At 47.7% G+C, this 26,036-nt stretch overlaps 10 protein-coding genes across 10 annotated transcripts; 4 read left to right on the top strand and 6 right to left on the bottom strand.

Moving 5' to 3' along the window:
- Positions 1–246: 246 nt before the first annotated feature.
- On the bottom strand, positions 247–3,640 carry BDR25DRAFT_384262 (gramicidin S synthetase 1; the record flags this gene model as incomplete). The annotated part of the gene is made up of 7 exons (XM_033697861.1): positions 247–1,979; positions 2,119–2,178; positions 2,256–2,544; positions 2,603–2,706; positions 2,757–2,839; positions 2,889–3,023; positions 3,073–3,640. The coding sequence occupies 7 exons, from the start codon at positions 3,638–3,640 to the stop codon at positions 270–272; spliced, it is 2,949 nt and encodes a 982-aa protein (XP_033551692.1). The 3' UTR covers positions 247–269.
- A 924-nt stretch (positions 3,641–4,564) lies between these two features.
- Positions 4,565–5,684, top strand: BDR25DRAFT_280435 (enoyl-CoA hydratase; the record flags this gene model as incomplete). Its single annotated transcript, XM_033687813.1, has 6 exons — positions 4,565–4,772; positions 4,835–4,965; positions 5,024–5,053; positions 5,124–5,240; positions 5,319–5,496; positions 5,551–5,684. The coding sequence occupies 6 exons, from the start codon at positions 4,565–4,567 to the stop codon at positions 5,682–5,684; spliced, it is 798 nt and encodes a 265-aa protein (XP_033551691.1).
- A 670-nt stretch (positions 5,685–6,354) lies between these two features.
- BDR25DRAFT_340543 (uncharacterized protein) lies at positions 6,355–6,969 on the bottom strand (the record flags this gene model as incomplete). The annotated part of the gene is made up of 3 exons (XM_033693511.1): positions 6,647–6,969; positions 6,403–6,485; positions 6,355–6,372 (listed from the first exon to the last, which is right to left on the bottom strand). The coding sequence occupies exons 1-3, from the start codon at positions 6,900–6,902 to the stop codon at positions 6,355–6,357; spliced, it is 357 nt and encodes a 118-aa protein (XP_033551690.1). The 5' UTR covers positions 6,903–6,969.
- A 2,004-nt stretch (positions 6,970–8,973) lies between these two features.
- Positions 8,974–10,635, bottom strand: BDR25DRAFT_351350 (uncharacterized protein; the record flags this gene model as incomplete). The annotated part of the gene is made up of 8 exons (XM_033694835.1): positions 8,974–9,108; positions 9,214–9,338; positions 9,382–9,512; positions 9,543–9,595; positions 10,305–10,348; positions 10,395–10,436; positions 10,475–10,556; positions 10,612–10,635. The coding sequence occupies 8 exons, from the start codon at positions 10,633–10,635 to the stop codon at positions 8,974–8,976; spliced, it is 636 nt and encodes a 211-aa protein (XP_033551689.1).
- Positions 10,636–11,010: 375 nt separating this feature from the next.
- Positions 11,011–12,701, bottom strand: BDR25DRAFT_280431 (uncharacterized protein). The gene has a single exon (XM_033687812.1). The coding sequence runs from the start codon at positions 12,542–12,544 to the stop codon at positions 11,144–11,146; it is 1,401 nt and encodes a 466-aa protein (XP_033551688.1). The 5' UTR covers positions 12,545–12,701; the 3' UTR covers positions 11,011–11,143.
- A 370-nt stretch (positions 12,702–13,071) lies between these two features.
- On the bottom strand, positions 13,072–15,100 carry BDR25DRAFT_322985 (fungal trichothecene efflux pump; the record flags this gene model as incomplete). Its single annotated transcript, XM_033692073.1, has 6 exons — positions 13,072–13,223; positions 13,290–13,899; positions 13,952–14,462; positions 14,511–14,648; positions 14,714–14,855; positions 14,908–15,100. The coding sequence occupies 6 exons, from the start codon at positions 15,098–15,100 to the stop codon at positions 13,072–13,074; spliced, it is 1,746 nt and encodes a 581-aa protein (XP_033551687.1).
- A 5,735-nt stretch (positions 15,101–20,835) lies between these two features.
- Positions 20,836–21,648, top strand: BDR25DRAFT_340541 (uncharacterized protein; the record flags this gene model as incomplete). Its single annotated transcript, XM_033693510.1, has 3 exons — positions 20,836–21,256; positions 21,316–21,449; positions 21,614–21,648. Exons 1-3 carry the CDS (start codon positions 20,886–20,888, stop codon positions 21,646–21,648), a joined length of 540 nt encoding a protein of 179 aa, XP_033551686.1. The 5' UTR covers positions 20,836–20,885.
- Positions 21,649–22,305: 657 nt separating this feature from the next.
- BDR25DRAFT_351347 (uncharacterized protein) lies at positions 22,306–22,965 on the bottom strand (the record flags this gene model as incomplete). The annotated part of the gene is made up of 5 exons (XM_033694834.1): positions 22,306–22,453; positions 22,509–22,558; positions 22,611–22,786; positions 22,813–22,908; positions 22,932–22,965. The coding sequence occupies 5 exons, from the start codon at positions 22,963–22,965 to the stop codon at positions 22,306–22,308; spliced, it is 504 nt and encodes a 167-aa protein (XP_033551685.1).
- A 49-nt stretch (positions 22,966–23,014) lies between these two features.
- On the top strand, positions 23,015–23,768 carry BDR25DRAFT_215008 (PEBP-like protein; the record flags this gene model as incomplete). The annotated part of the gene is made up of 3 exons (XM_033684822.1): positions 23,015–23,162; positions 23,211–23,286; positions 23,405–23,768. The coding sequence occupies 3 exons, from the start codon at positions 23,015–23,017 to the stop codon at positions 23,766–23,768; spliced, it is 588 nt and encodes a 195-aa protein (XP_033551684.1).
- Positions 23,769–24,999: 1,231 nt separating this feature from the next.
- BDR25DRAFT_384233 (uncharacterized protein) lies at positions 25,000–25,962 on the top strand (the record flags this gene model as incomplete). The annotated part of the gene is made up of 3 exons (XM_033697860.1): positions 25,000–25,127; positions 25,175–25,545; positions 25,599–25,962. 3 exons carry the CDS (start codon positions 25,000–25,002, stop codon positions 25,658–25,660), a joined length of 561 nt encoding a protein of 186 aa, XP_033551683.1. The 3' UTR covers positions 25,661–25,962.
- Positions 25,963–26,036: the final 74 nt, after the last annotated feature.

Genomic DNA, 26,036 nt, shown 5'->3' with positions numbered 1-26,036 from the left:
TGTCCATGGTAGGACACTTACGCTCTCGTACCAAGTCCCTAAATGCTGGACGAATATGGCCTAAATAGTAGGTGTATCAAACAGCAAGGCAAGGCTGAACATCTGAACGCCATTCTTATCAGAATGGGTGCTGAATGATTTTCATCTATTACAACGAAAGAGTATTCCAATAACCACTTCCCAATAGAACTACTGCAATTCCTATTTTCCATACTCATCATCCCGATATTTCCTCCCACTGACACGCTCCTGTCCTCTTTTCCTCTTATTTACGAATCAAAAATCGCACCATAAGCTGGGATCCCCCTACACTCCATCTGATACACAATCCTAGTTGTAAACTTCTTATTCGAAATCACACATATAGCCTCAGCACCTGACTCTTTATATAACTGCCAAGCCATCTGCACCATATCCGGTTTGCCCATCGTTCGTGTATTATGAATGACGGCTTTGGGATCGGTATTAATCACACTGCTAATAATCTCTTTCCCAAATGTTAGCTCAGGGTTCGGTGCTGTCCATAGGATACGACAGGGGATCTTATTAGCTAAAATAACGGCGAGACAAGGACCGATTCCAGAGCCAGTTGCGACGAGCACGACGGACTTGAAGAGAGTGGCGATCCGCAGAACGCCGCAGGCTGGGATTCCGCGGACCCAGATGTGTGTTGGTGCTCGCTGGATCGTGCGTTTTGTGAAGTCGCCCGCGTTGCTGACGACGAGAGAGAACCCTTTCCCGTTCGTATTCGTGATAGTCGCAAATCCATGCCAGTCAATTAATGGCCTTTCTGCAATACGGATGGATGTACCGACGACAGGCGTAGTGTAATCAAAATGCAGGCGGATTGCGTGGTCAGAGAGAAACTCAGAGCGGACAGGGACTTTCCGAAGGAAGAGCCATGGAAAGATGATGGCAGCTGTCGCAACCGAGAGCAGATATATAGGAGGTGAGGTCTTGTATGCTTGCATCGGAGAGCCGGACAATTGGAGATCGCGAGTGACAAGAACAGCATGGGTCCAGAAGAAAAAGAGCGCGGTCCAGCCTCCGAAGCGATGTGAACACTCCCATGCGTCATGGTAGCGTATTCGAATTGAAGGGTGAGACATTGCAGTGATACCAATGAGTAGAAGGTCGATGATGTAGGTTATTATCACAGAAACCGTACTAACACATCTGAATTTAGGCGGTTTGGTGAAGTCTACGCTCGCTCCAACGGTGAAAATCATGAACCAAAAAGTAGCAGCAATCGCAGCGCCACTATGGATGCCTCCAATATGGAACACCCGAGCGCATTGCCGTCGTATCGAGAGAGGAAACCAAGTTGGGACCGAGCAACAAGTACTAAACAGGAGGTTGATGACCGGTTCGGAACGCATGAGAATTGCTAGCGTTAAATTAGTAGCTGTTGCAGTAGCGATATCAGCAAGCATTGGCTTTTCCTTCTTCACTCTCCGCCAGAGAATGACAGACGCTGCTCCTAGATTTGCTAAGACCACAAAAGTGAAGAAGCGCCGATATAAGATGAAAATGTGGTGCCGAAGCCACCGTTGACCGTGGAAACCATTCTTATTTGGTAGCTTTGGGGGATCCGCGGTGCTGCTTGATCTCGATACATTGAAATCCGAAAGCGGTCTCGAATGTACAACTTGACTGGCTTCCTCCTCCATTCCAGATCCCTTGGTTACTGCGACGGTATGATAGAGATCCTTTGTGGTAAACGTTGATGTTATTTTTTCTGATGGAGCTACAGTCCTGCGGAGGGCAATGTGCTCCAGTTGTTGTTTGTTCACCTTTCCATTCGCTGTCAAAGGAATAGTTGGGAGGTAATTCCACTGCTCCGGAACTGAGTAATATGGAAGTGAACTCCGAGTAAAGTTGTCAAGATCTTCTTCGTCGATGAATGCCATTGTCGTGTAGAAGCCATGTAATACGCCGTCGACTAAGCTAGAACAGGCTCTGGTGATGCCAGGGTATCGCTTAATGTCTATTAATATAGTTTATACAGTTACCGAGAAATACATACCTCAATAACAGCTGAAACACCATCCAATTCGACGCGAAAACCCTACTGTGATTAGCAAAAGTGGGGGTGTATAATTGAGGTGCTCGCTTTACCTTAATCTTCACCTGTTCGTCAATGCGCCCAAATGTATCCAGGGAACCATCTTCCATCCACTGGACGATATCTCCAGTATTGAACATTAGTCTGTTTGATACGTAAGCAATTATTGGCGGGCAAAAACGAGTGAAACATGCCCATCCCGAGTAAATTTGTCAAGCTTATAGCGGCTAGATGTCAGATCCGGAATATTGATGTAGCCTCGTGATACTCCAGCGCCACCAACCCACATGGTGCCTTTCGACCCGAATGGCACGGGATTCTCTTTGTCATCGAGTATGTAGACGTTAGTATTCGGTAGGGGTTTACCAATTGACAAAGTGGATCCCGGAGTATGTCGGTGAGCTGTGTTAAGTATTGTGATTTCCGTAGGGCCGCAGATGTTGTAGTAGGTAGTGCCTTCGGCCCACTCATCGGCCAAGCTACATACAATGAGTTAGACGTAAGATGCGCAAGAGAAATGGGAGTTCACAAACATACGACTGTGAACAGGGCTCACCACCAGTGACAACAGTTTTGATGTTGAGAAAGGAGTTGCGGCGATATTTAGACAGGATTGAGGGGGTCGCAATCAGTGTATCAACCTCGACCTCTATTAGTGATGACTTAGATTCTTATTCCAAGAAGGGCTTACCTCACGAAGTGTCTCCTCCCAGTTTGCACCCCTGAGATGCAGCGTACCACCATTCATCAGGCATGCAAGGATCTCCCAAGAGCCTATCAAGCCATAAGCCAAAGATGCCATTTATCGAAGATATCGACTTACCCATGTCAAACGCAACATTGAGTACCTGCGCCACTTTCGAGCCTCCCGTAATCCCCAGTCTTCCTGGCTCCAATAGAAGAGCGTTGCACACGTTGCCATGAGTTACATCAACTCCTTTTGGCTTTCCTGTGCTCCCTGCATTTCATATTAGCAACTCTAAATATAAAGAATAGTGCGGACCAACCAGACGTATAGATTGCATAAGCCCCATCACTTGAGGAGGTAGCAATGCGAGGTCTGTCTTGTGAGCAGAAACTTTCCACATGCACTCCCAAAGGGATAATTTTGACGTTCTCAAGAACTTGGCGCCTCGTCTTTTCCTCGAATTCAGGAAGGCACAAGATAAATGGAACTTTCGTGTCCTTGATTATATGGGCAAGCCCCTGGTCCGTGGAGACTCCGCCGTCGATGGGGATATATTGGCATCCTGCCTTCAAAACGGCGAAGATTCCCACTAGCATCTCTAACGAGCGCTGTACGACTAGGCATACCCGCTGGTTAGGCCGCAATCCGAGTTCAATAAGATGATTCGCGAGGCGGTTCGCTGCGGTGTCGAGTTTGGCGTATGTGAAAGTGTTGCCTTTATATTTTGCCGCTATCGCCGAAGGTTGAGAATCGACAATGCTTTCAAATGCTGTATGAACTGTTGAGTGAGTAACTGCCAAAGCTGGACCACGGCCAAAACGAGACACAAGCGTTTGATCCTCTGCTGGTAGACCTGAAAGTCCATGGAAAAGAGCTGTCGACTCCATGTTGACTTTACGTGTTGCGTAACAAAGTTACAGACCTGAGTGATACGAGTAGGAAAATTAATCGTAGATCGATAATCGTGTTTCTTTATATACTCCTCCATGTTGAGGTGAACAAGATATGGTCGATGCGCACATACATCGCGCCTGGGTATTGAATTAGGCATGAGCGTAAACACACAGCGTCGCACGAAGAACAGATCACTCTCCATGGGTGAGGACTAATAGCGCAAGACATAAGAGCGGGTTAATCTTGGTTGCAGGGAGGAAAGTGAAGATATATTAACGGCGTGGAATCGGGAATGTGCGATCCAGGAACGAGGAGATTGGATCTCAGGAGATTTGCTTAGGAGATGCTTTGAAATCGAAGAGAATCGTGCACAAAGCGCATGATTGGACATGGGTTAGAAGAAGGAATGCGGAGAGGAAGGCCGTTGAGAGGCCTTGACAAGGATGAGGTGTTTATCCTGAGCGGATACGGATTACTTCCATAAAGGGAAGCCAGTCATAAAAGGCCCAAACCATGTCGAAAACGAGAAATAGGAACTTGAGGCTGCAAAAATTCCACATATTGAATTGATACTATGACATTGCGCAGTGTTCAGAGGGGTTTAGTAAAAAATGACTTACCACTTCAAGGATGGGGTCCGAGAGGGCTAGAAATGTGCACCCTTTTCGGGTGGCAGAGCCGTCGGAAATTCGATGCACCACGGAATCATCCGTCAAGAGGAGAATACAACGAGTCTGATATGGATCTGCAGAACTGAGCGTACCTAAGCGCCACCAATAGTGGCCCATTTCAAGGCGTCATGCTCCGTGCGTCAAATGGATACCGCCATGTCATGTCAACAGGCAAGTATAAAGCACTATCTCAATCAGAGCAGCTGCTCCTCCTAGGAAGCAGCTCTATCATCAATAGCGTCAGCTATGCACGCAGAAGCCCCCAATTCTTCAAACGTTATTTCGTCGATCCGCCAAACGGGAGTAGCGGTCCTCCAGTTGAACCGTCCGCTTAAACGAAATGCACTCTCCCAGGCTATGATAGACGAATTGACAGGGGCACTTCGCCGACTAGACCAGGATCAAGCAGTCCGAACTGTTGTACTCACGAGTGTTGAGGAGTCCCCCTTCTGCGGTGAGTTCAAAGGAAGCCGAAGGTACGAAACTATTGTCTAAGCTGACATGTGAATATGACAGCTGGAGCTGATCTGAATGAATTGGCCCAAATATCCACCGCCGAGGCCTTTCGAACCGGTTGGTTGAAAGACGTGGAACTTGCATTCTCAGCGTTCCGGAAGCCGGTTATCGCAGCGGTTCGTGGACTTGCGGTGAGTGTCCTTCCGTCTCAATTACAGAGAACCCACCGGAAGTAACCGAGTCATCAAGTTTGGCGGAGGCTTTGAGATTGCGTTAATGGTGAGTGGCGAAATTCTCCGGATTCTTCCAAGACAGGAACAGCCAACTAAGCGGCCCTAAATCACAACAGTGTGATATGATTTTCGCCACTTCAGATGCTCGATTCGGTTTTCCGGAGATCAAATTGGGTACTATTCCCGGGGCTGGAGGTACGCAGCGTTTGACCAAGACCTTGGGGAAGCACAAGGTACGTACCCCGCAAACCTATTCCAAATACCAAGATCATGGTGGGCAACGCTGGCTGCTGCTCATACTGAAACATCAGACCATGGAGCTTGTTTTAACCGGCTCGCAAACGACGGCGACGGAAATGGAGCGCTTCGGGATCGTGAACAAAGTTTGTCCGGGTGAAGATGTCGTGGAAGAGGCCTTGAAGGTGGCAGAAACCGTTGCGTCGTTTTCTGCACCTGCAGTTGGGCTCGCGAAGCAGGCTGTCCAAGCGGGTAAGTTGTCCATCAGCCGTATACTCGGAGAATAGTTGGCCTAACATGAGGAAGCTGAAGCCACAACATTGAATGCGGGGTTGGAGATTGAGAAGGCCCTGTATTACAGCAGTTTCTCGCTTGAGGATTGTAAGGAGGGTATTGCAGCTTTCCTGCAGAAGCGCACGCCCAACTTCCAACACCGGTGATGTTAGATAAGGATTGCTTGTCCGCGATAATGCTAGATGGCTTTGTTTCGTTTGCGAGTCGGTCCTATTGTGCTGCGAATGTTAACAGAATTGTTTTAATTTTGGGATGCGGAGAACATACCTTGCTCGCGGGTAAAGTCAGACTGACCCTGGCAGAAGTCAGTACAGAGCCTCGTGTCGAAGAAAAGGTATCTAAATCCATCGTGACACGTGGAGACCCGTGTGGATTGCAGCCGTAGGGTGGGTTTACCGGAGCACATGTGCATTGAGGAGGGAAATGAAGCTGACAGCAGATCAACGCAGGGCGGCTTACTTTATGAACATGATCTGGTAAAGTCGAGACCACTGGCGATTTGTAACGAGGCTGACGTAGTCCTCGATATAAGCCTTGAGAATTGCTCTACTGTGCATACATATGTCAGCTTCTTACCCTTTCGTGCGTTGCTGTGCTTCTGGAGGGTTTCTAGATCAGGATCACGGGATGCCAAGTTCGTCACGTGCAAAATCACATGATGCTAAACCGCTTTGGTCGAAAGATGGCACAGCTTAAAAGGTTTCAACTACCTCAACCATCTCAGTATCTACCCATCACCTCTCCATCGCCTGCTTCCCCCACTTCCTCTGCCCCTGTACAATTTGAAATCACTCCTCTGATTTAACTCACAATTACTCAGCCGAAAATCTCATGCTAATTCGGACAAGTAACAATAGCGCTCACAAATGGCGAGCCCCCCTGGACACAACCCCCAACTGGAGCTGAAAAGGCCGGGCTGGTGCAAGTATCATCGGTATACAGTTTGACTAGCGCTATGTTAGCCTAGCATATCCCCAATTCTTCTCCCTTCAGCGCCTGTCTCTAAGTTCAACAAAGGCTTGACCATCGTAATGGTCATCGCCAAGTTCACACCCGTTTCCCCTCTTAAATGTGGTATATCCTTACCAAGAAGAAGCGAAAAACTCACCACTACATCCTGCATTCTCGCCAATCAATGTATAAGAAACGATGGACGGAGACGTGCCGAAACGATTGAGCGCCACACATCCATTCTTCACGTATATCGGGTCCGCAAAAATGAGCGAGCTCGCAAGACAGCCGCCTGAACTGTATTGGTTCCCGACGGCGTAGTATTCACCACCTTGGCGGGGTTCGAGAACCGCAGGGGCGGCGCTGGAAAGGGCAGTGAGGAAAGAGACGACTGTGGAGGCGGTGAAACGCATGATTTCTGCTGAGGGCGAAGCTTGGACTTGTTGCAAAGAGTTGGGAATTTGTATGATGGTGGATTTGGTTTGTATTCTTGTGAACTGGTGAGTCGAGAGAAGATGGATGTGAGCGAGAGAGCTTTATATCTTCTCACTACTCGCATCCCTCACCCCCTCGACTTCACAGTCCTGAAGCTTCTCGGAATACCGGGCCCAAATCCCTAGCTATGAGTTCCCTTCTCTCGAATCAGAAGTCCTCGTTGACAGTCACAGCGAACTTATTGTACAGTTTCAGAAATTTATGCGACGCTGAACGGGACAGCGGGACGAAGAAGTCGACGTTTCTCCGCCACAATCCTTCGGTGATCGAATCAGGACTTTTCTTTGCTTCTATATGTGCTACATTATAGAACTCATGAGCTGGACGTGTGATGGAAGCCACATAGTCACGATATGGTAAGCTTACTATCATTCTTGATTGCCTCAAACCAGCTAGAAAGGGCGCAGGTACTCACTGCTCAAGCCAGGCGTTGCTCATTGCGTGAACGTCTAGGACTTGATTTCACACGCGTTAGCTTCGAAACCTAGTAGACAGGGCTCGAGTGAAGAGCCCATTCCTTGAAGACCATCCCAGGCAGACGCCGTAATAGTGTTGTCAATGCTGTCGCTTACCCTCCAAAGCTGTTGGTATTCTAGACGGCGAACCTGGTGAACGGGACTTGAACGCACAATCCATCCGAACCAAGCCATCCGGGGCAGACGACTTATCAGTGTCCTGAGTGCCATCGCTTATACTCAAAGTTGTTGGTATCCTCGATGAGGGACCTGAGTGGCTAGAATTGTGGGGCTAAATCCTCACCGGTTTCCATAATGGTGGATAACGATATGTCCTTGCATGCGCCAATCCCTGGCCACTGGGACGGGGACCTTGCAGTGCGGTTCGATACCTGGGTCTACAGAAGTTTATAAGTCCCATATGTGGGCCCGTGGCTGGGAAGATGAGGGGAACTCGGGTTTGCTTGTCGGGTTCAGCATTGGGCATCACACTTTTCAGGGCTTCATAGAAGGCCAGAAAATACTTCAAAATTTGATTCAAAAGTGTCAGGTTTTTGTTTTAGTGCAACGTGGAAAGGAATGGAAATAGAGGCCTTCTGTGGTAACCACCAACACCTTAATCGTACAACCCAAGCGACTGGTAAAACAGACGAAAGCCTCGAAGATGAGGAATCATCTGCAGACCTCCACGCCACAACCCGTTTCCTCGTCCTACCCGCACCGTCCCGCGATCCCGCAAGATCCTGCGTCCGCACGGCACTGTTGGTGGCGGAAGATGCAGGCGAAGCACTTAATTAGAACCATGTGTAGACACGGGACGGGACGAGTGGACTTCAACACGTCGGTTACGATGCACGCAGAATTCGATATCACATCAGAACTCTTTCCGAAGGTGAAGGTGGTTTTGGTGGATCGCTAAAGAGAGATTATGCAAGGGTCGTCAGTGACACGAAGTGGCGGCTTATTGGATCCAAAACCAGCGAGTGAAGGATCCAGCATATTACCAAAAAGGAAAATGTCGTATTAGCTTAACACACAATTTTACCGTTACCAATCACTTCTTTCGAAACTCCATCCAGCCTTTCAACCTATCCATCTCAGATCACAGGTCCCAGTTTCACCCACTTCAGATCGTTCAAACTCTTACGATGTTTTCTATCCAGCGCATCTGCGTGCTCTTGAGGGGTAACAATATCCAGAGCGCTATGTCAGCCTTCCTCTTCGGCCATCTTGTCGTGGCAGGTAGAATAGTGACCTGCTTGCGTCGCTATGATTATACACGACTGGAAACCCCATCAAGGGGCCTGGAATCCCACCTCCAGGTCCAAGGACCTCGTGTGCATACAGCTTGTGTAAAACTGATTCTGGTGGGCCCGGTATGGATACATGTGTTCGATGCGGAAGAGGTGTTTGGCTAGGGGAGTGGTTTTAGGGATTGTAAAGCTTGATCAAGGTGCGTGGTTAACATTTCTATAAATAATGCGATCGCATAGGAGGTGAGTTGTTAACGTACCTAATACTGGTTTTCATCAATCTACCCTGCTAAATTATTCTTTGCGACGTATTCCCCAATCCCAAACCAGCGTCTGTCGCCCTCATATATATCCAAGTCCTCCGTCTTTGACAGGCACGCCGTAGAGGGCCCGGAGTGGAGGGTTCGTGCATTGGGCTAAAATATGTTTAGTGTCCTTCATTCATACCGATTAGAAGTGAAGATAATTCAATAGTACATCCATAGAACAAACTAGCAGAGTAGAGTTCTTTGCATCCCAACCCCTAAACCATCGCCTGCTAGAGCAATAGCCGTTTCTAGGCCCTGACTGGGGGCTAAGCCGCCACGATTGCACTGTATGTCGAGACCTTCAGCGTCGTATATATTGGGTCCCAGCGGACATCCAACTTGTTAGAAGTTCGCACCGGAAGTTACTATGATTGCTAATACAATTCGAAAGGGGATCGGAAAGTATCGAAAGGATAGATAGAGCGTGGTAACTAGACATACCGCCAGTCTTCAAAAGTGACGTTACTGATAGGGGACTTGCTGAAGAAATAATATTACTATCAGTACTAGTTCTAGAAGGGTGTGTACGAGAGTTAACATACAGTGGGCGCCAAGAGCAAGTCGTTACAAAAGTGAGATATTTCTCATATCGAGGCTTTCATCCAGTGTGCCCGACAGTTAGTAATAGAGCCATTTTGAGGCTGTTCAGTAACTGTACGGAGCAGGCAAGTTGTAGGACGCTACTGTACGGAGGAGAGGAGGTAGCTGTACAGATCGTATACATTAACAGCTTTTTAAATTCAACCTAACCTGCTACAGGAGGAGTAGAAGCGGTGAGCAGGCTCTCTAAGGGCTTAATAGTAATTATTTGTACTGTTTTATTGTACCTCTAGCTTACTAGGGACAGTCCTATTACGCAGATAGTAGATCCCTTTTATTGTGAGTGCATAATTACACAAACAAGCTTTCTAGTGCCTTAGAGGCTAAGATTTATACTCTATAAGTTATCCTAGCTGATATCAATAGCTATCCCTACGTTAAATTACTCATTATTTAGGTGCTCCTTAGCATAGGTACAGCGTAGGAAGGCTGGGGGTTATTACTCATGTCTTTTAAATGAGTTTAAAGGAGGCATTGTAGTATGAGTTAGTAAGAGGATAGCTAGAGGACGCCTGCAAGGGGGCAACATGCTGCAACAACTGTTCTGTTAACTGTAAAAGGAATTAGGACATTATCTTAAGCATAGAAACAAGGCTAATAATAGAGGAGCAAGATTTACTAGCAAATTGCAAAAATAAATGCAGGAACAGCATTCTCTACATGACCTAGACTACTACTGTAAACGGCTAGTATAGCAGCATCACATATCGTACAGTATACGGAGTGTAGACCCTATACGTACGTACGGCTTAAATCACCTTTTACGGACCGTATGTACGATTAGGTGTACTAACTGTTGGGAGCACTGCGTTCGTTGATGCCAATTATGCTCGATCCTAATTGTAAACACGCAACCTTGTATACAAATCCTTACCAACACCTAGATTGCTCTCGTGAATTTGATGAACAGCTTGTACTCTAGGCGCTGTAACTTGAATTTTAATTGGTGAAATGCCCTGTTGCAGACGCGAGGATCACCCCCCTTTGATTATACTGCTCTCTAACGCTGACTGTTTGTACAGGAAATGTATCCATTTTCAGTAGAGATATGTTACTTATTTTATGGGGTCGTCTATGTCGGCAATTAGATTGATTCGGGTTGGCTTGCATATTTTATGGCAGCCCGGATAATGAGGAACTCGTAGTATTCTGCGCGAGAAGTAGAGTCTCAAAAAAGTATATATTCGATTAATGTTGCACAACTGCCCGAAAGATAAACATGATATACCTAGATCGTAAGTGTTCGAAGCGCCATGGATTGCTAATAACGAGTATGCTAGAAGATATGTGGATGCTGCTCTAAAATGACGTTAACCCGCACCCAGGTTCTAAGGAATGCGTCTCTCAGCAAGGCTGAATGAATGAGAAATGATATATTACGTAGATGATTATGATAAGGTAAGAGGAAAGCTAGCGGAGTTGCACAAGTGACTCGCTCATATAATATAAGAAGCGTAATTGAAAGTAAACAAAACTTCGAAGGGACGGGTGGCCGATGACCCAGGTCGTAGGAGGCGATACTCGGTTCTCAAGATACTCAAATTCAACACGCCCAGTCATGAGCCTTCGCTTTGATATCTTTCGTTTCAATCCTCCCTACACCCCGATACATGTCGTGTCGGTCGATCAAGCTATTTGCAGTATCGGCATGCTCAAGTTGATTTACATCTACAACGTCTAGTTTCCCTCCATGTATATCGGAGTCATTTGTAGGTACACTTTCCAATCTTGAAGCTAGATGAAAAGGAGCTGGGTCATCCGGTATGGCAGATAGTGACTTCGACCTCATAGGCTCGAGCGCATTTGGGTCACTCTTTCGAATATCTTCTGAAAGAGAACGCTGTGGGCCTTGGCTATCTGTAGAAGGGCTCGCGGCGCTCATTAACCGCTCTGGATTACCCTTCGCACTCTTGTTCCAGCTCTGGAATTTAAAGCGGGACAAGAACCCAGGCCGCTTTTCTTTCTGCCGTGTCTTTGTACTACTCGCCTTCTCTTTATTGTCTTCTTCTGACTTGCGCCTAATCGATACTTCGGGCTGATACGCTTTTCTCAGGCCCTCGAGATTTGTTCCTTTGAGCTCTTCGCTGATATACTTCAGTGCAGTATCTGTAACGTCAACATACTCGGGATAATCCTCAGCGCAGGCTTCTCGGATCAACTTGAGTTTCTCCCAATCTGATCTGACTACCGGTCCAGAAAGATCAGGGTGCCATCCCATAGCTCTAATGTCCGTCCTCATGCCACGATCAACCTGCTCCTTCACGCCCAGAAGCGCAATCAAGCCATCGACTTCAACCCTCACAGTTTGGACGAAAGCATCAAACTTCTCAACATCCCGGACCGTCCAATGCTGCATCGTTATGCTCATGCCTCGCTTGAGACTAGCTCTTGTGCCGCTCTGTCGTACAAGATCTTGAAGCAATCCATACTTCTCGCGGAATGCTTCAAGACGGTTGGTGTCTAGGGCCGGGTATTCCAGTGTCGAAAAGCGCTTTGGAGACTTCAATCCGAACTTTTCCATTAAATCCTCCCGAGAGAGATGAGCCGGACGTCCAGCGATCTCGTTTAGGGCATCGCGCACCTTCTGATTCGTGGCTACCTCGTCTAGTCTCGCATCTCTCACCCCGAAATTCACGGGCAAGTTGGGGTCGGGATTGGTCAATCCAGGGTGGCTTGGGATCATGTGCCTTGCGATAGTCGGAGGCGGTGAGGAAATGCCCACGGCATCGCCCCAGATGAGGAGCCGGCCTTGCTGGATGCCTAGCTTCGCGAGAGCGACTTTCTGAGCACGCTCTGAGTCCTTGGGGGGATGGATGAGGTTGAATGCCTCGGCACAGGTGCTGAAGAGGCTTGCAAGTGACAGGACGTTGGTGAGAATCTGAGCTTTGGAGAGGGCTGGTGGTGTGGTCGGAGGCGTCACGAGCCCGTTCGGGTTGGTTGTCATTTTGCGGGGTTTGGCTTGGGAAGTGCCAATTGTGAAAGAGTCAGAAAACGGACAATGAGGACTCAAATGGATGCCTGGTGAAATCCACCTTGGAGTACTTTCCGTGGAGAAGAAGAAAATACATAGGTTGGCGCGGTCATGGGCTGAGAAAAGTCTGTCCAGTGTGTTCATGTGCTCATGACGTCTGAAGACTGGTGGTTGTGGACCATTTGTGGCGTCCGCATAGATCAAGCGAACGGGCGGGGCGAAGACCCTGTCCGCATAAAAGTCTGGTTGGCCTCTCTCGTCCTGGCATCGTCATTCGCGAATGCCATGTCGCGTCTCTTGGTCAGCATGTATTAGTTTTTCATACATCGATAGCTTCAAATCTAATGAGAGGTGGCGATCATCACCACAAGCGTGCATTGAAAAAATGTGAACGGCATACTGGACACGACATAACCACGACTAATATCTCCAGATCTATCGGGCAATTTATGCAGGTTTAAGTCTACGCTGACTTTGCCATAGGACGTCCCTGAGGCTTCTCACACCTCCTTGGCGGCCTTCTTCTTTTCCATGTGTTGAAGCCTTCGCTCCACCTTATTCGTGAAATGACTGTTAAACTCCTTGGTGCAGAAAGCGCATATGACTGCAAGGCCTCCGAATGCAAGGCTGCTGTAGAAGACCATGTGGTACGCTACTAGCAGTCAGCTAACTCCATTGAAGACGTAGGGGCAGAGGAGACTGGAACAAGCGCACTTACCTTTCACATTACCATCCCGAACTGCCACCACGTAATCCGCGACCATATCCGCTGACACTCCCGGAATCTTTGCAAATGACGCTACTGCTCCCTGTAGACCAGCCTTTACTAATGCCCGAATAGAAGATTGCGGTAGATTGTCTTGTTCTGCAAGGCGGATAAGCCGAGGCGGGATCTCCTTGGCCTTTGTCGTCGTCAATATGCTGGAGAAGATGGCCGTAGCCACAGATCCAAGGGTCGCGCGACAGGATCCAAGGAGACCACTTGCAAGTCCCAGATCTGCCGGAGGAACTGTAAATGGAACAGCGACAATACCAACAACCTCCACAACACCTACAGCCAATGCTCCAAGACAGCACATGACAATAGCTAGGGTTCGCGTGGAGGCATCAGTAGCTGCCATGGCCCCAATGAATCCGCACATGGCCAGAGCCGATAGCCGAAGTTGCCAATGTCCAAATCCAAGGCGAATCGTACCCCCTCCCAAAACCTGTCCGAAGGCGATACTTCCACCAAGGACACCTGACATCAACCCAATCATGATCTGGTTAGACTCGTAGAGGGACGTGATCATTTGCGGCCAAATCACAGTCAATGAATAGTAAAACATCTATTCAAGTTAGCACAGGAACCGCCGCAGAGAAATGGATAGTTTCGCTTACGCTCGCCACTGACGCCACTCCAACCAGAGCCATGAATCTACCGTTGAGAAAGAGAGACATTGGGACCAAAGGATATTTCAAATCCATATAGACCTCGTAGAAGGCGAAACCTACGAGGATAAAGAAGCCGATGATGAGTGGAACCAAGACATGGTATGAAGCCCAAGGATGAAGCCCACCCCCCCAGGAGAGTCCAAGAACAAAAGAAGTTAAACCACCTGAAAAGAGAATGATGCCTCCCCAGTCGAGGTCCCTCAGGTCCTGCTTCATAGTTCTCCCTTCGTGTAATTGGCCGTGAGTTGGTGGGTAGTAGCAAATGAAGAAAAGAATGCCGGAAATAGAGTTGGAGATACAGTTCAAGATATAGTTCCAGCGCCACATCAAGGCCGTATACGAAGCAAGACATCGCGCGATAAGTGGTCCGAATGCTGCAAGAGGGCATGTCGATAGGAACAGAAGTCCAGTGAGGACAGCACGATGTTTGTTAGCAACCAGCTCCATAAGGACGAAACTAGCATTAATCAGCACCTTAGGCACCTAGCGTTCTTGAAATACTAACCTGAAGGAGGTCTGAATGGCTCCCGCAAGCCCAATCAATACTGTTCCACCAAGTATAGTGTCAATGTTCTTCGCTGTACCGCAGATGATTGACCCGACTATACCCATCACGGCGCCGGCAATCATAAACCATCTTCGGCTAAGATTTAATATCAGTCTGAATTCCATTTCAGAAGCCAAATCGGGGGGTAAGATGAAGCATACCCAAAGATATCGCTAAGTCTCCCGACCAAAAGCAGCCCAACACCTCCACAGAGCGACTTAACGATAGGGATCAAAGCGTAATTTGGATCGGGACCAATGTCCGCATTTATAAGAGTGATCGTATTTGCTGGTAAAATGTACCCTGAATTGTCTGTTAGAAAGGGTATTTGGCTGCGCAATGAGGGCAGGCATACCAAGGTAGAGGCCCTGAGCCATGAAAGCGACGGCCGCAACAGATCCAATGAACCGCCAGCTACGATAGTAGCCTTCGGGCATATCGCTTAGATCGCCACCCTTAGCCTCCTCAGCCACCTCATCTTGGGAATCATTAGAGATACTCTCAATGTGAAGGTCACGAGTACTGGCTTGGATTTCTTTCTCGTCCATGATTTGAATATTAGGAATGAAGGGAATACTTAGTGAACTGCAGACCTATTCCCTGGGGACGATCGCCTTATATGTATCCAATGTCCGAGCGTACCTTCTGCATGAGAATGGTGCTATAAGAGACAGAACTCCTGCTAGAATTCCAAGGACTCGGGATCCGTTTCCGCACTCACCCCATGTTTCGAACCCCGCATTGAGGATCAGCCTGGGGAAATGCACGCTTATTGTCCTAGTTCGTCTCCTTCCGACGCGCTAGAGCTAACCAAACTGGCACCTTCTGGAGCCGGTGACCTGGAATCGCGTGTAGGATGGCTGGGCTCACGCCAGAAATATCCCTGAATATGTCTTTGTCGCAAATCAGCTTACGGGAAATTATGGCCGATCCTATTGCGAGGCGGAAAATGAGATGCTAGCGACATCACTGTTTGGCTGAATTCGATAAACACCAGGGGCACTATTCAAGTCACCTTTGGCTAATGAATCAGTGCCAAGGACCATGAATCATTGCCAACCTTCAACCAGGACCAGGCCTCCACAAAGATTGAGAGAGGATTATGTTCCATAGTTACAAAGGCCATATTGTTGACCTGAACTGTATGTTCTTAGAGGGAATGCCTCCTCCTTTCCGAATACAAGAGCCTTAGCCGAAGCGCTCGTAGTTGAGGTAAAATGCCGGGTACGCGTCAGGAGAGTGTGACACAATTAAGAGCAAGGCACGGGAAAAAAGTCTAGAGAAGGAAATTGCGCTATTCAGTGATGATTCAGCGTGGCCTCTTTCCAATGTGCTGGAATACGAGATGTGGAATGGCTTATGTAGCCGCCGCGATGGAACTCGACTCGATAGAAGTAATCCGTACAAGCCTCAGCCATGGCCCTGGGCCGCGGATCACTGTAAACTTGTGAGGGGCTCGGAAGAGATTAATCAGACGTGAAAGCATCCTGCCAGGACTGCCATCTCCCTAAACATTCTCAGCATGGTTACCTAGAAGGGCTCTATTGAGAAGGCGTTCACTTCTCCCATCAGTTTCGAACATAGCTATAGTATAGCAAACGGTAGGTATTTATGGTTAGTGATTTGTGCTATTCGTGAGTAAATGAGATCTCGAGAAGATGTTCCCTTGTTATCGTGGCTCGCAGAATTCGTCTCGAAACTAGGGGTTAGGATGGCGGAGACTAATGGTACAAGCGTTGGAGTGAATGGGTGACAACCAGTCTTTGAACGGCGCCGAAACGTTGGATGAGGCGAAGGGCGATGTGGTATCCAGAGGCACAGTGATGAAGTGGACAAAGTTGGTGGGAATTGAAGTTACCCCATCGCTTGACCCCGTCCATGGAAGGGCACAGCCATGGATGACATCGCCAACGACCATTAAGACATCTTTCAGCACACCTTTCGGGATCCGGCTCCGCTTTCGCGTTGGAAACGAGCCAAACACCTCGGCTCCGAGAGAAATAGATAATTCAGACCAACTTCTATGTCCCCTTGAGCAGCCCAGACGTTTGGTAGACGTTGGCAGATCTGGAGGAAATGCTTCTTTTCTGAAGAATGTTCCGGCTACTTCATTAGGCCTAGAGATAACACGTTTGAAATCCTGCTCGATTAACCCTCTCGCCGATCCGTCCTAGATCCTCCCCTAGTCTAAAGTCTAAATCATGCTCAAATCCTAGAACAGATAGTCCAGACATGCCCTAAAACCGCCCACCCACCCTCTGGGTACTCTCCAAGGGAGGGGGTAGTTTGGGCGCCGACGCGACATCCCCGATCTCGAGAAGAATGGGGTCATGTAACACTTCCAGCGAAAAAAGGTTGTCCGACTGTGGGACGATGACAATATGCAGAAATAATCCGCCTTGTCTCGTTTGTGAGGGACTTGAGTCACGCAGTGGGTCCGACATGCGCGGACGCTGTCATGTCGGAACTTGGTCCTGGTAGAAGGCTAGGATCAGATGGGGAAAGTGACGTGGTTGTGCCAATCAGAGCAAAATCTCGGCTACAGCCCTGAACGGATAGCGATTTCGAGACGATTGCGCGTCGCGGAGGCTGCATTTGGGTATGTCGGCTGGAGGTTTTGGGGTGGGTGCGAAAATGTTTAGAGGGGTATCCCACTTGCATCTGAGTATAGGTGTTAGACCAGAAGTGCCTTGGTAGGTGTTATTCACGAAAGGGTATCTCCTTCAGGGTTCTTATGGAGGAAAGAGCGTAAAGAAAGCGTCGCAAACAGCTGGATCCCTGCATCAAGCAAAGTACTAACACTCAAGAAAGGATTCCTAGATGCCCAAAATCATGTCACAAACTTGTCCACATGTTCTCTTTGATCCATTAAAGTCTTCCCAATGAGCCTCATAGAGCGTATACCATTAGCTATTTCGTAGAGGGAAATTCACCTGAGCTATAGAGAATCTACTGATAGTTCAATACGCTCTTCGCGCTGTTCTTGTCCTCATCTTGCTTCCCATATCCCTTGTATCCCTGTTGCACACTCTTCACTGTTCCCTTTCTTGTCTTCCAGGCTATTGCTCCGCGTTACACTGAAATCATTCCTGACCATAACTCCCACAGTTAAGCAACCATCCGGGCTGCCTCTTTGAGGTTCGCCCAATTAAACAACCCCATGGCTAACGCCATTATTCATTCCTCACTCTCTCGCTCTTCAAAATCTAGAACTCTGCCTAACATCGCTTTCCTACTGCAAATCCTTACTGGCATTTCGTTACTGCGCGAGTTCATGCGGTACGAGTGTCCCGTTGAGCGGACGGTACGGTGCCCGAAAAGTGGCCCGAAAGGCGTAGAAGGGGGTGTCTCAACATAGAAAGGCAGGCGCTTATTATACCAGAGTTCGCTTCAATAACAGCCCATATCATATCAGAGGTGGGACCTCAGTTCGGATCCGGATTTCCTACTGGGGGGGGGGGGGGGGGGCGAGCGCAGTGGCTCTAATTATCGAAGTAGAAGTGACAAACAAGCCAATGCAGACAAGACATAATACTACTTTTCAACTTTGCCATTGGCGTAGACAGTACTTTGTGGTATAGGAAGCGCAAATATTGCAATGTCGGTGACAATTTGAAAAACGGTGTACGGGATCTACTTGGACTCGTTCTCAAAACAACGTGCATTCTTGATGCTCTCTTATCCCAGGAAGCTGCGATTGGGGTGCATTAGGAAACTATTCCAATTTAAATTTGTCAGCATCCGACCTCATAAAGTAGCTTAAATACAGATTTACGATGAAGGCCATTCCTGAAGCAACCGTGAACCAGTGAGAGGCGTGGCAAGCCACTCGAACCCACTTTGCAGAAACGGGGAATACAGGGCTTCCAACAGGCCGTACTACGGTCCGTACAAAGTGAACCGTAACGGTCACGTGTTCAGTACGAACGTACTGAGTTCGTGGGCCGTACTGTACGTTTAATGATGCCCTAGGTACAGTACGTAGTACAGATTGTATTACCCTTTTAGGAAGTTTATATAGGGGTTCTAAAAGAGTAGAGAGGCTCTAGCAAGTAGGAGGCTTATAGACGCTTAAATCTTTTTTTAAGGGTTTTAATCTATCTATCTGCAGTCTGTTGTCTTAAAAATGCCTATTACAGACTATTTTATATTATAGATGTATCTATCTACACCTTTTACCTCCTTATAAGTCTTATCTAGTTAATTAGATCCCTCTATTATTAGTCTTATAAGTTATAGAAGTTAAAAGCCCTCTACACTACATCTTCTACTTTATCCTACAATAGTACACAGTTTATAGCTAAAGATTAATTGCAGCAGTCCCTAGAAAACTATAATCACGTTATAAAGTAATTATACGCTATTAAAGGTGTAAGCTTATAGCGCAGATATAACGCTCCTAAAGGAGCAGGGCAAGGTAATCTGCCTCTAGCTTTACTGTTAGTGTTATAAGTAGACCTATCTATTTTATAGTTAATTAGACCTTAATCTTGCGTCTTTAGAGACCTATAGTTCTAGCTATTTTAGCTAGAGTACAGTGTACTTTAATTAAATTGTACTACTTGTATAGATTACGTAAGCTGTAACAGTTACAATACGTACACCTACCTCTCCTCCTCCCTGCTGTACGAACGTACACAAAATCTCACCTGTACAGGCCTTAGAATCGCCCAATCGTACCGTACTACGCCTCGTTGGAAGCCCTGGGGGAATATGCGATAGCAAAGAGAGACAACCGATATCTTGTCCAGCATGAGAGTGACCGGATACATAGCCTGCGATTCTAGTGTCTCCCTAAGCTTCGACCTGCACACCATTGAATATACTCGACGTTTCACGGCCGATTTTGCTGCTGTGGTTAAGCTCCCTGCACTTCCAACAATAGCCTTGGCTCGGGTAACTTTCCATATAACGATCGATAACGCTACGATCTTGAGAATTATGAGGAGCTGTCCATGAATGGATTGTTCAAAAGTTCACACCTTGCTGGTAATACTAACTTCGAAGCTGGGTGGTACGAACTCTCTGATTGGATGCCAAGATCAACCATCAACCTCACGATAGCTCAATAGGATCTCTATCATCAGCGTGCACTTACTTACTCAATTACTTATTCCACCAAGCAAAACGTTTACCTTGCATCCCAGCTTGGCATTGCAGATACAATAGTTACTGTGATAATCTCCACCTTTATAACGGCCCTACTGGACTCGAACTACGCGGTAGTCATGCCTGACATGGAAGTGATACTGAGAAGATTTTTGGAACTGCAAAGGACGTCTCCACGATGCCGATCTGTATCGAGGAAGACACCACTTCAAAATACATAATGGGTGCCTGAGCGGCTTTGGGTCGGGACCTGGCTAAACTGTCTCTCTAAGCACGGCTGATCTATGTTCGAGGAGGTGGGCTAGACTCTCGCAGGACCGGGACACAACAGTGGTACGCTGAGCTTGCCGAGGCCAGCACGTATGACTGCCCTTGTCTAGCAAAGAATGATTCATTTCCTGGACAAGGCGCGTGCTAGCCTACGATAACAACGAAACATACGTCCATTACCTTTGCTTTCAACGTAATTAACCTATATTTGCTTTAGAAATTCTTCTGCATTACTGATATGCCGCTTCCCTTCGCACGTATAGCATTCCAGTCAGTCAAACTTCAGTTTCGACGTCCACACTGCCTCAACAACGACATTTCAGGTCGTAACAATCAGAGTATGGACTATTCTACGGTATGCCTCACCGTCGGGAACGTTGCACGGAGGCTGAAGTACGAATAGATGCGAGATTATGGCGCTGAAGAATGGGTTGTGGCTCTCATGACCCCGTGTACCCTCAAACAACAACTCAGCACACCGTCACATGCAGACGTAACGTCGGTGAAGATATATATTTCGCTTACAACTGGAACGCATCAATCAAGATCAAGAATCGTAGAAAGTTCATGTCAGCAATCACATGTTCTTTATCATCTCGAAATGGGAAGATCACACCACATTCACGGCTCTACCACAGCCAAAGCGAAATAAACGTTGCATTATAAGTGGCCACGGAACCGATCACGGCACCGAAATACAACACTCCATTCCATGTTCGAGACTGTAGATGAACGTCTTCAAACGCCACCTCAGCTCTAATCGTGAATTGAGGATTCTATATTCAGAAGCGTGAATTAGACCATGGTTGCTATTTTGCCTCGGACTTGACTGTATATATTCTCCACAATCCGCATGTTCGACTTGTAGTTCAATCTAAGCCACAGTTCTCCCCCAGCCGGCATTCTCTAACGAACTCAATTAAGTCAACAGGAAACTCACCCAACTCAGCCACCATGCTGTTTATTCCTCTTCTTCTCTCTCTCCTCCAATTTACTCTCTCCGCTTCCACTGAGCCCGATTGTTCCTACTCCGCACCAGGCTCACGCTATTTCTATCTCTCGAACATAACCTTTGAGTCCCACATCGTCTACTCCACCCCAGCACATATGGCGACATCCTCGGCCACAATTTCCTTCGAATTCTACAACAGTGCTGTCTCGTACACCGCACATTGCAGCGCGGGCAGCGTTGAGCCATGGCAATGGTTTAACGCCGACCAGATCTATACCTGCACTGTACCGCCGCAGGGCGCTGGTACCGCGACTTTCAAATACAGAAGTTCAGATGGACAGTTGCAGGCTAACCAGACGTGGCTGTGTGGAGCGTCAGTGACTCTTTTTGCGATAGTCTTATGTTGGTGAAGTACGGCTAATGAGTCGCTAGTCAAAAGACCTTAGGCACTGCAACCGGACACGCGAACCTGGACTGCAAGACTGTCGATAAGACAGCTGAGAATTTCACGTGGCCGGATCCACAGGGGAGAATGTATAGGACTATTACGACAACGTGTAATCCAGGTGTGATGTATATGATTCCAGATATAACGAAAGCATGAGGGGCCCTGGCCAACGGGGTAATGAGAATTGAAAAGGCGGTTCAGTCGGGAACACGAACGCCAGTCTTTAGACACCTTTAGACACTGTTAGTTAGCTCTTTGAAAATATAAGCATGTCCCTTATAGGTCGCTCGCTTCCTCCTGTCATGCAAACCATCTGATATAATGTGGGCTCGACTATTTGCGGTTTCATTGTCAGTATATAAAGAACTGTTCTGATAAACATCTTTGAAGAGTTCTCATAAAAGATTACGGATGGGGGACTCAGTGGACTTTTTAGCGCTCCCTAAAAGGGTATAACGCGTATTCAGAAAGGAGGAACCTCCGAAGCCTCTCATCATTACCTCGCTCTCCACTTCGTCCTTCTCCTTCATTTCAGCACCCTTTACTTTGAACGGTATCTCGTCCTATGTCCTTTTCCTCAAGGCGCGTCTAAGTTGATGATTATGAATTAGTTGCTCGTTTGCGGATCTAGTACAAGGGCCAGACCAGCCAGTTTCGACGGACTATTCGCCCTGGAAGCCATGCCAAGCTTGATGGTGGACTCTGAAAAGTTTGAACCTTCGTTCTCGTCTCAGGTTAAAAACTAGCTTCAGGAGCTGGCAAATCATTCACTAAAGGGCCGACAGGACGCGGGCTCCTCAATCCCACTCCTCTGAGTGTTTAGTCCTGAGAAATGGCCTAACTAGTAAATACGAGAACTTCCGCGCCCGGGTTTGGCATGGCGTATTCCCCGAGAACCGCCTCATGGTTCGAGCTTTGAGAGCATGGTAACAGAATACCCATATCCTCGCCCAGGCTCACATATAGAGGCCTCGTTACAAAACCTTGCTGATTGGATTGCCTGAAAAGAAATTTATGTACTTAAGTTTGTTCTCTTGGAATTCTTTGTAGTTGAGTGAATTCCAAGCCCGATTTAGCAGTTCATATTTCGACTTCTCTGAAATCTGGTTTGGTGATGGAGTTCTGAATTTGCAATGAAAAGATCGAACTACTACAGAACCTTTTACAATTCTTTTACCTATGACACCCCATTGCCTTAGATCTAGATGGTCTAGGTTTGCCGTGGTTCTTATCTCCGAGTTGTCTCCACTGCTCCTGAATCTACCTTAATTATAGCGACCTCTTTCTGGCGCCAGTAATTGCACCTACTTTCATGCCAATTCTCACACGAACGCATTGCCAAGCCGTCTGGCCAACAATGTTGCCAAAGCTTGAGCACAATGCCGGATTCACCTGATCCTAGCTTTGCGGGGTAGCCCGGGGTTCCATGTGTATTGAACCTTTCAGGCTCAACCTCTTTTATTCGGTAATCTGAACCTTACTTCCAGTTGATCTATCAAACATAAATACGCTTGGCTTACCACGACATGTCCGCTCAATTCCATATATAAATGACAGGCCGGGCCCGGCGGGCCGCGCTAGTTTTCCACATTGCCGCAACGCCAGATTTCCGAATTTGTATAATTCCTCAACATGGTCGTCGCGGTGTCTGGTCTTTAGGTTCGCATTTCTGGAAATTCCATCATGCTGTTCTATACGATCGCTTCTCTTTTGCTTGTGGGCACCACGTTCGCGCAAACACCTCCCGGGTTCACGCCGAGCGTTAACAAGACCCTAGACGTTTATTATGGCTCCACATACATCACCCCAGGCCTTCTGATTAAGAAATCAGGTAAGCATTGTACCCTCACCTGAAGCTACTGGATCTAATTTCAAATAGCTGTTGCGAAGGCTCCAGTGATCGGAGTCACTGGAGAAACTCTGACTGGCAAATACCTCTTAGCAATGATTGGAAAGTCTTCCCATGACACTTCCGTGAACTTTTTGCTAACATTGCGACCTCTAGATATTGATGCGTATGTGCATGCGTACAGGTTTAGGTTTTATATCATATACTGACATTTTCTTCTTTAGACCAGGCCAAGGAGCCAACGCCAAACGTGGGACAGTCCTTCATGCCTTACTCCAGGATTTTGCACCGAGTGGCCAAACCCAGAATGGTACAAATGTGCTCACGACAAAAGCGACTGGGCCGGCATCCTATTTCGGACCTGCACCTCCAGCAGAGACGCCAAAGCACCCCCATAATTACATCTTTCTCCTTCATGAGCAGCCAGCCAATTTTGCTGTTCCTTCTGGCCAGAAATCTGCAGTTTCAGGCCGCATGGGGATCGACTGGCCTAAATTCATGAAAGATGCAGGTTTGTCGGATCCACTGTATGCAAACTATCTTCAGGTACAATCCGGCGACAATACCAAGCGAGAATGGCAGGCTTAGGCATGTTTAAACTAGGAGGGACGGGAGAAGTGACGAACCCACTGCGAGGCGTTAGCCTGCACTAGAATCGCGCTATTATGAAGTATCAATAGAAATATACTGCTTCGGTTGAGATCGACGACTTGCATGTTCCCCCGGGGTTCAAATGCCGAAGAGACCGAATATGGAGAATTTTCCTTGGTTCTCAGCACCGCTCCCTGGGTCGAAGTTTAAAGGCTGCTCTCGAGTTGTGATTAATGGAAGCGTCCAATGAATTGCGGCCATCTTATATTCGCACTTCATGACAATTGTCTCGCCACTCCTTAACAACGGTAAAAGTGGAGATCTTGTCGGAGAAACAATTACATCAGTATGCTGTAAGGAAAGAATCCTTATATAGGCCCCATAATCAGATCGATAACAGCCACGGTATTGATGAAACGAACGCTATATCCGCAACACGCCTTAGCCTATGACAACAACGATCAACAGGTCCTTACTTTCAGAAATACCACGAATTCATCAGCTTATATTTCATGACATAGGAATACTACGATCTAGTTGGGCTGATGCTCAGGATAAACATTCATTCCAGCAATTCGGTCAACAAGCAATAGCTTCACTCCACACAGTTCATCCCAGGCGTTTCTAATCCCGTCTCTCATTTCTCCGTGGGAGTTGTAAATGAGGCAACGCGCGTCGAGTGCAGAACCTCCGGTCATGTTGCTCGACGTACTGCAACGCTGCGGTCACGCCGCCATCTTGACGCCTGCAGTTGCGAGCGTGTCCGAAAAGGAAGTGTTCCTACATGAGTATGAACGAATGCGGGTGTGCCCCATGTCGCGATCGACCCGTATCCGGCTGCAGAAGCGAATGGTACCTAAGCTGCTATATAGCCTCGGACTACAACCTCGCAATTCGCTCAACGTCACCTTATCCTCACATAGAAAGCGAAGCCAACCGGCCCTGTGTTACGTTGGAATTTAATGGTCTTCTAGAACTTAATCTGGAAGATAATGATTTGGGGTAAATTGCTTCTTGGTCGGCCTTGTTCGGGGAAACTTGAACGGGTTTCCGTCGTAGTGAAGATATTGCGGCGTATGTAGGGCCGGCATGGGGAACGATGCGTGATGCTTGGAGCTTCTCGAGGATATAAGACGGCTTGCTCTTCCTTGCAATTGCGGTGATTCGATCCAAGTATTCACCCTAGATCCGACTCAATTGGAAAACTTGACATAAACTCGAAATCAGGATGAAATCCTTTTTCGTTGCCGCCGCTGCGCTTTGCAGCTTTGCATCTGCAGCTCCAGCCTCGCCCTTCGCGCTGTCTCCTCCACCAGCGGGCACTCAGCTCTACTCGCTCCAGGCCAAGTCGTACGAGTTAGCGGGCCCCATATTTCAACCCTCACCGCTAATCTCTTCTACAGCTCCGTCTCAGGCGTGAACAACCAATGGGTCGCGCTCAAGACCGGCGCCACAGCTTACACTCTTGCGGCTGCACAATCCGCCGCCGCAAAGTTCTTCGTCGATCAGTACAAGCCCACGAGCACGTATGCGTTCCACAACGCCGACGACACGCGCCAGATAGCGCTGCAGGGCCCAGATGGCGTTCTTCTGTACCTCGTCGACATCACCAACCCAAGCTCGACCAATATCCCGAGTGGACAGCTTATGGAGTGGGCGACTTTCACCATGGACTCGAACACCCTCGGTGTGAAGGACGGAAGCACGCTTACCAACCGGACATTTGTGGCTGTGAAGGGAAGCGATGGTGGATATAGTCTTGCGCTCTATGATGGTGCGTCACCTGGATGAGAGTAATGTGGGCAAATAGAGCTAACCGAATTCTAGGCGCGAGCACCACGACTCAGAATATTACTCCGATCACGCTCTCTATCGTGAAGACGACGTAGGAAGTTGACTAGCGGCAGGATGGGGCGGATATTAAAAAAGCTTCTATAGAGATTTATTTACTTGAAGTGTCAATATTGGATTCTTGAATAACAAATCTGCTAAGCCAATGATGAATTTTTTTTCAGGGAATATAACCGAAACGAGGTCGCAAGGACTTGAGGAGACTTTGATTGAAGACATGAACTTGGAGGACAAAGTGCAACTAATAGTCAAGGAGTGCTTTGGTGGTGATACTCCTCCCACCATGGTGATTTGATTGGAATGGCCATCGACGAGAATGATGATTGTGATGATGAGCTAGCGAAGTTGAAGTGACAGAGGACTGAAGTGATCTGAAAAGTGCAAGTGCCTGGCTGATTTGACTGGTCACGTGCA

Source organism: Lindgomyces ingoldianus (assembly GCF_010093535.1).
Source record: "Lindgomyces ingoldianus strain ATCC 200398 unplaced genomic scaffold BDR25scaffold_6, whole genome shotgun sequence".
Taxonomy (NCBI): domain Eukaryota; kingdom Fungi; phylum Ascomycota; class Dothideomycetes; order Pleosporales; family Lindgomycetaceae; genus Lindgomyces; species Lindgomyces ingoldianus.
This window is presented reverse-complemented; position numbering and strand designations above follow the sequence as displayed.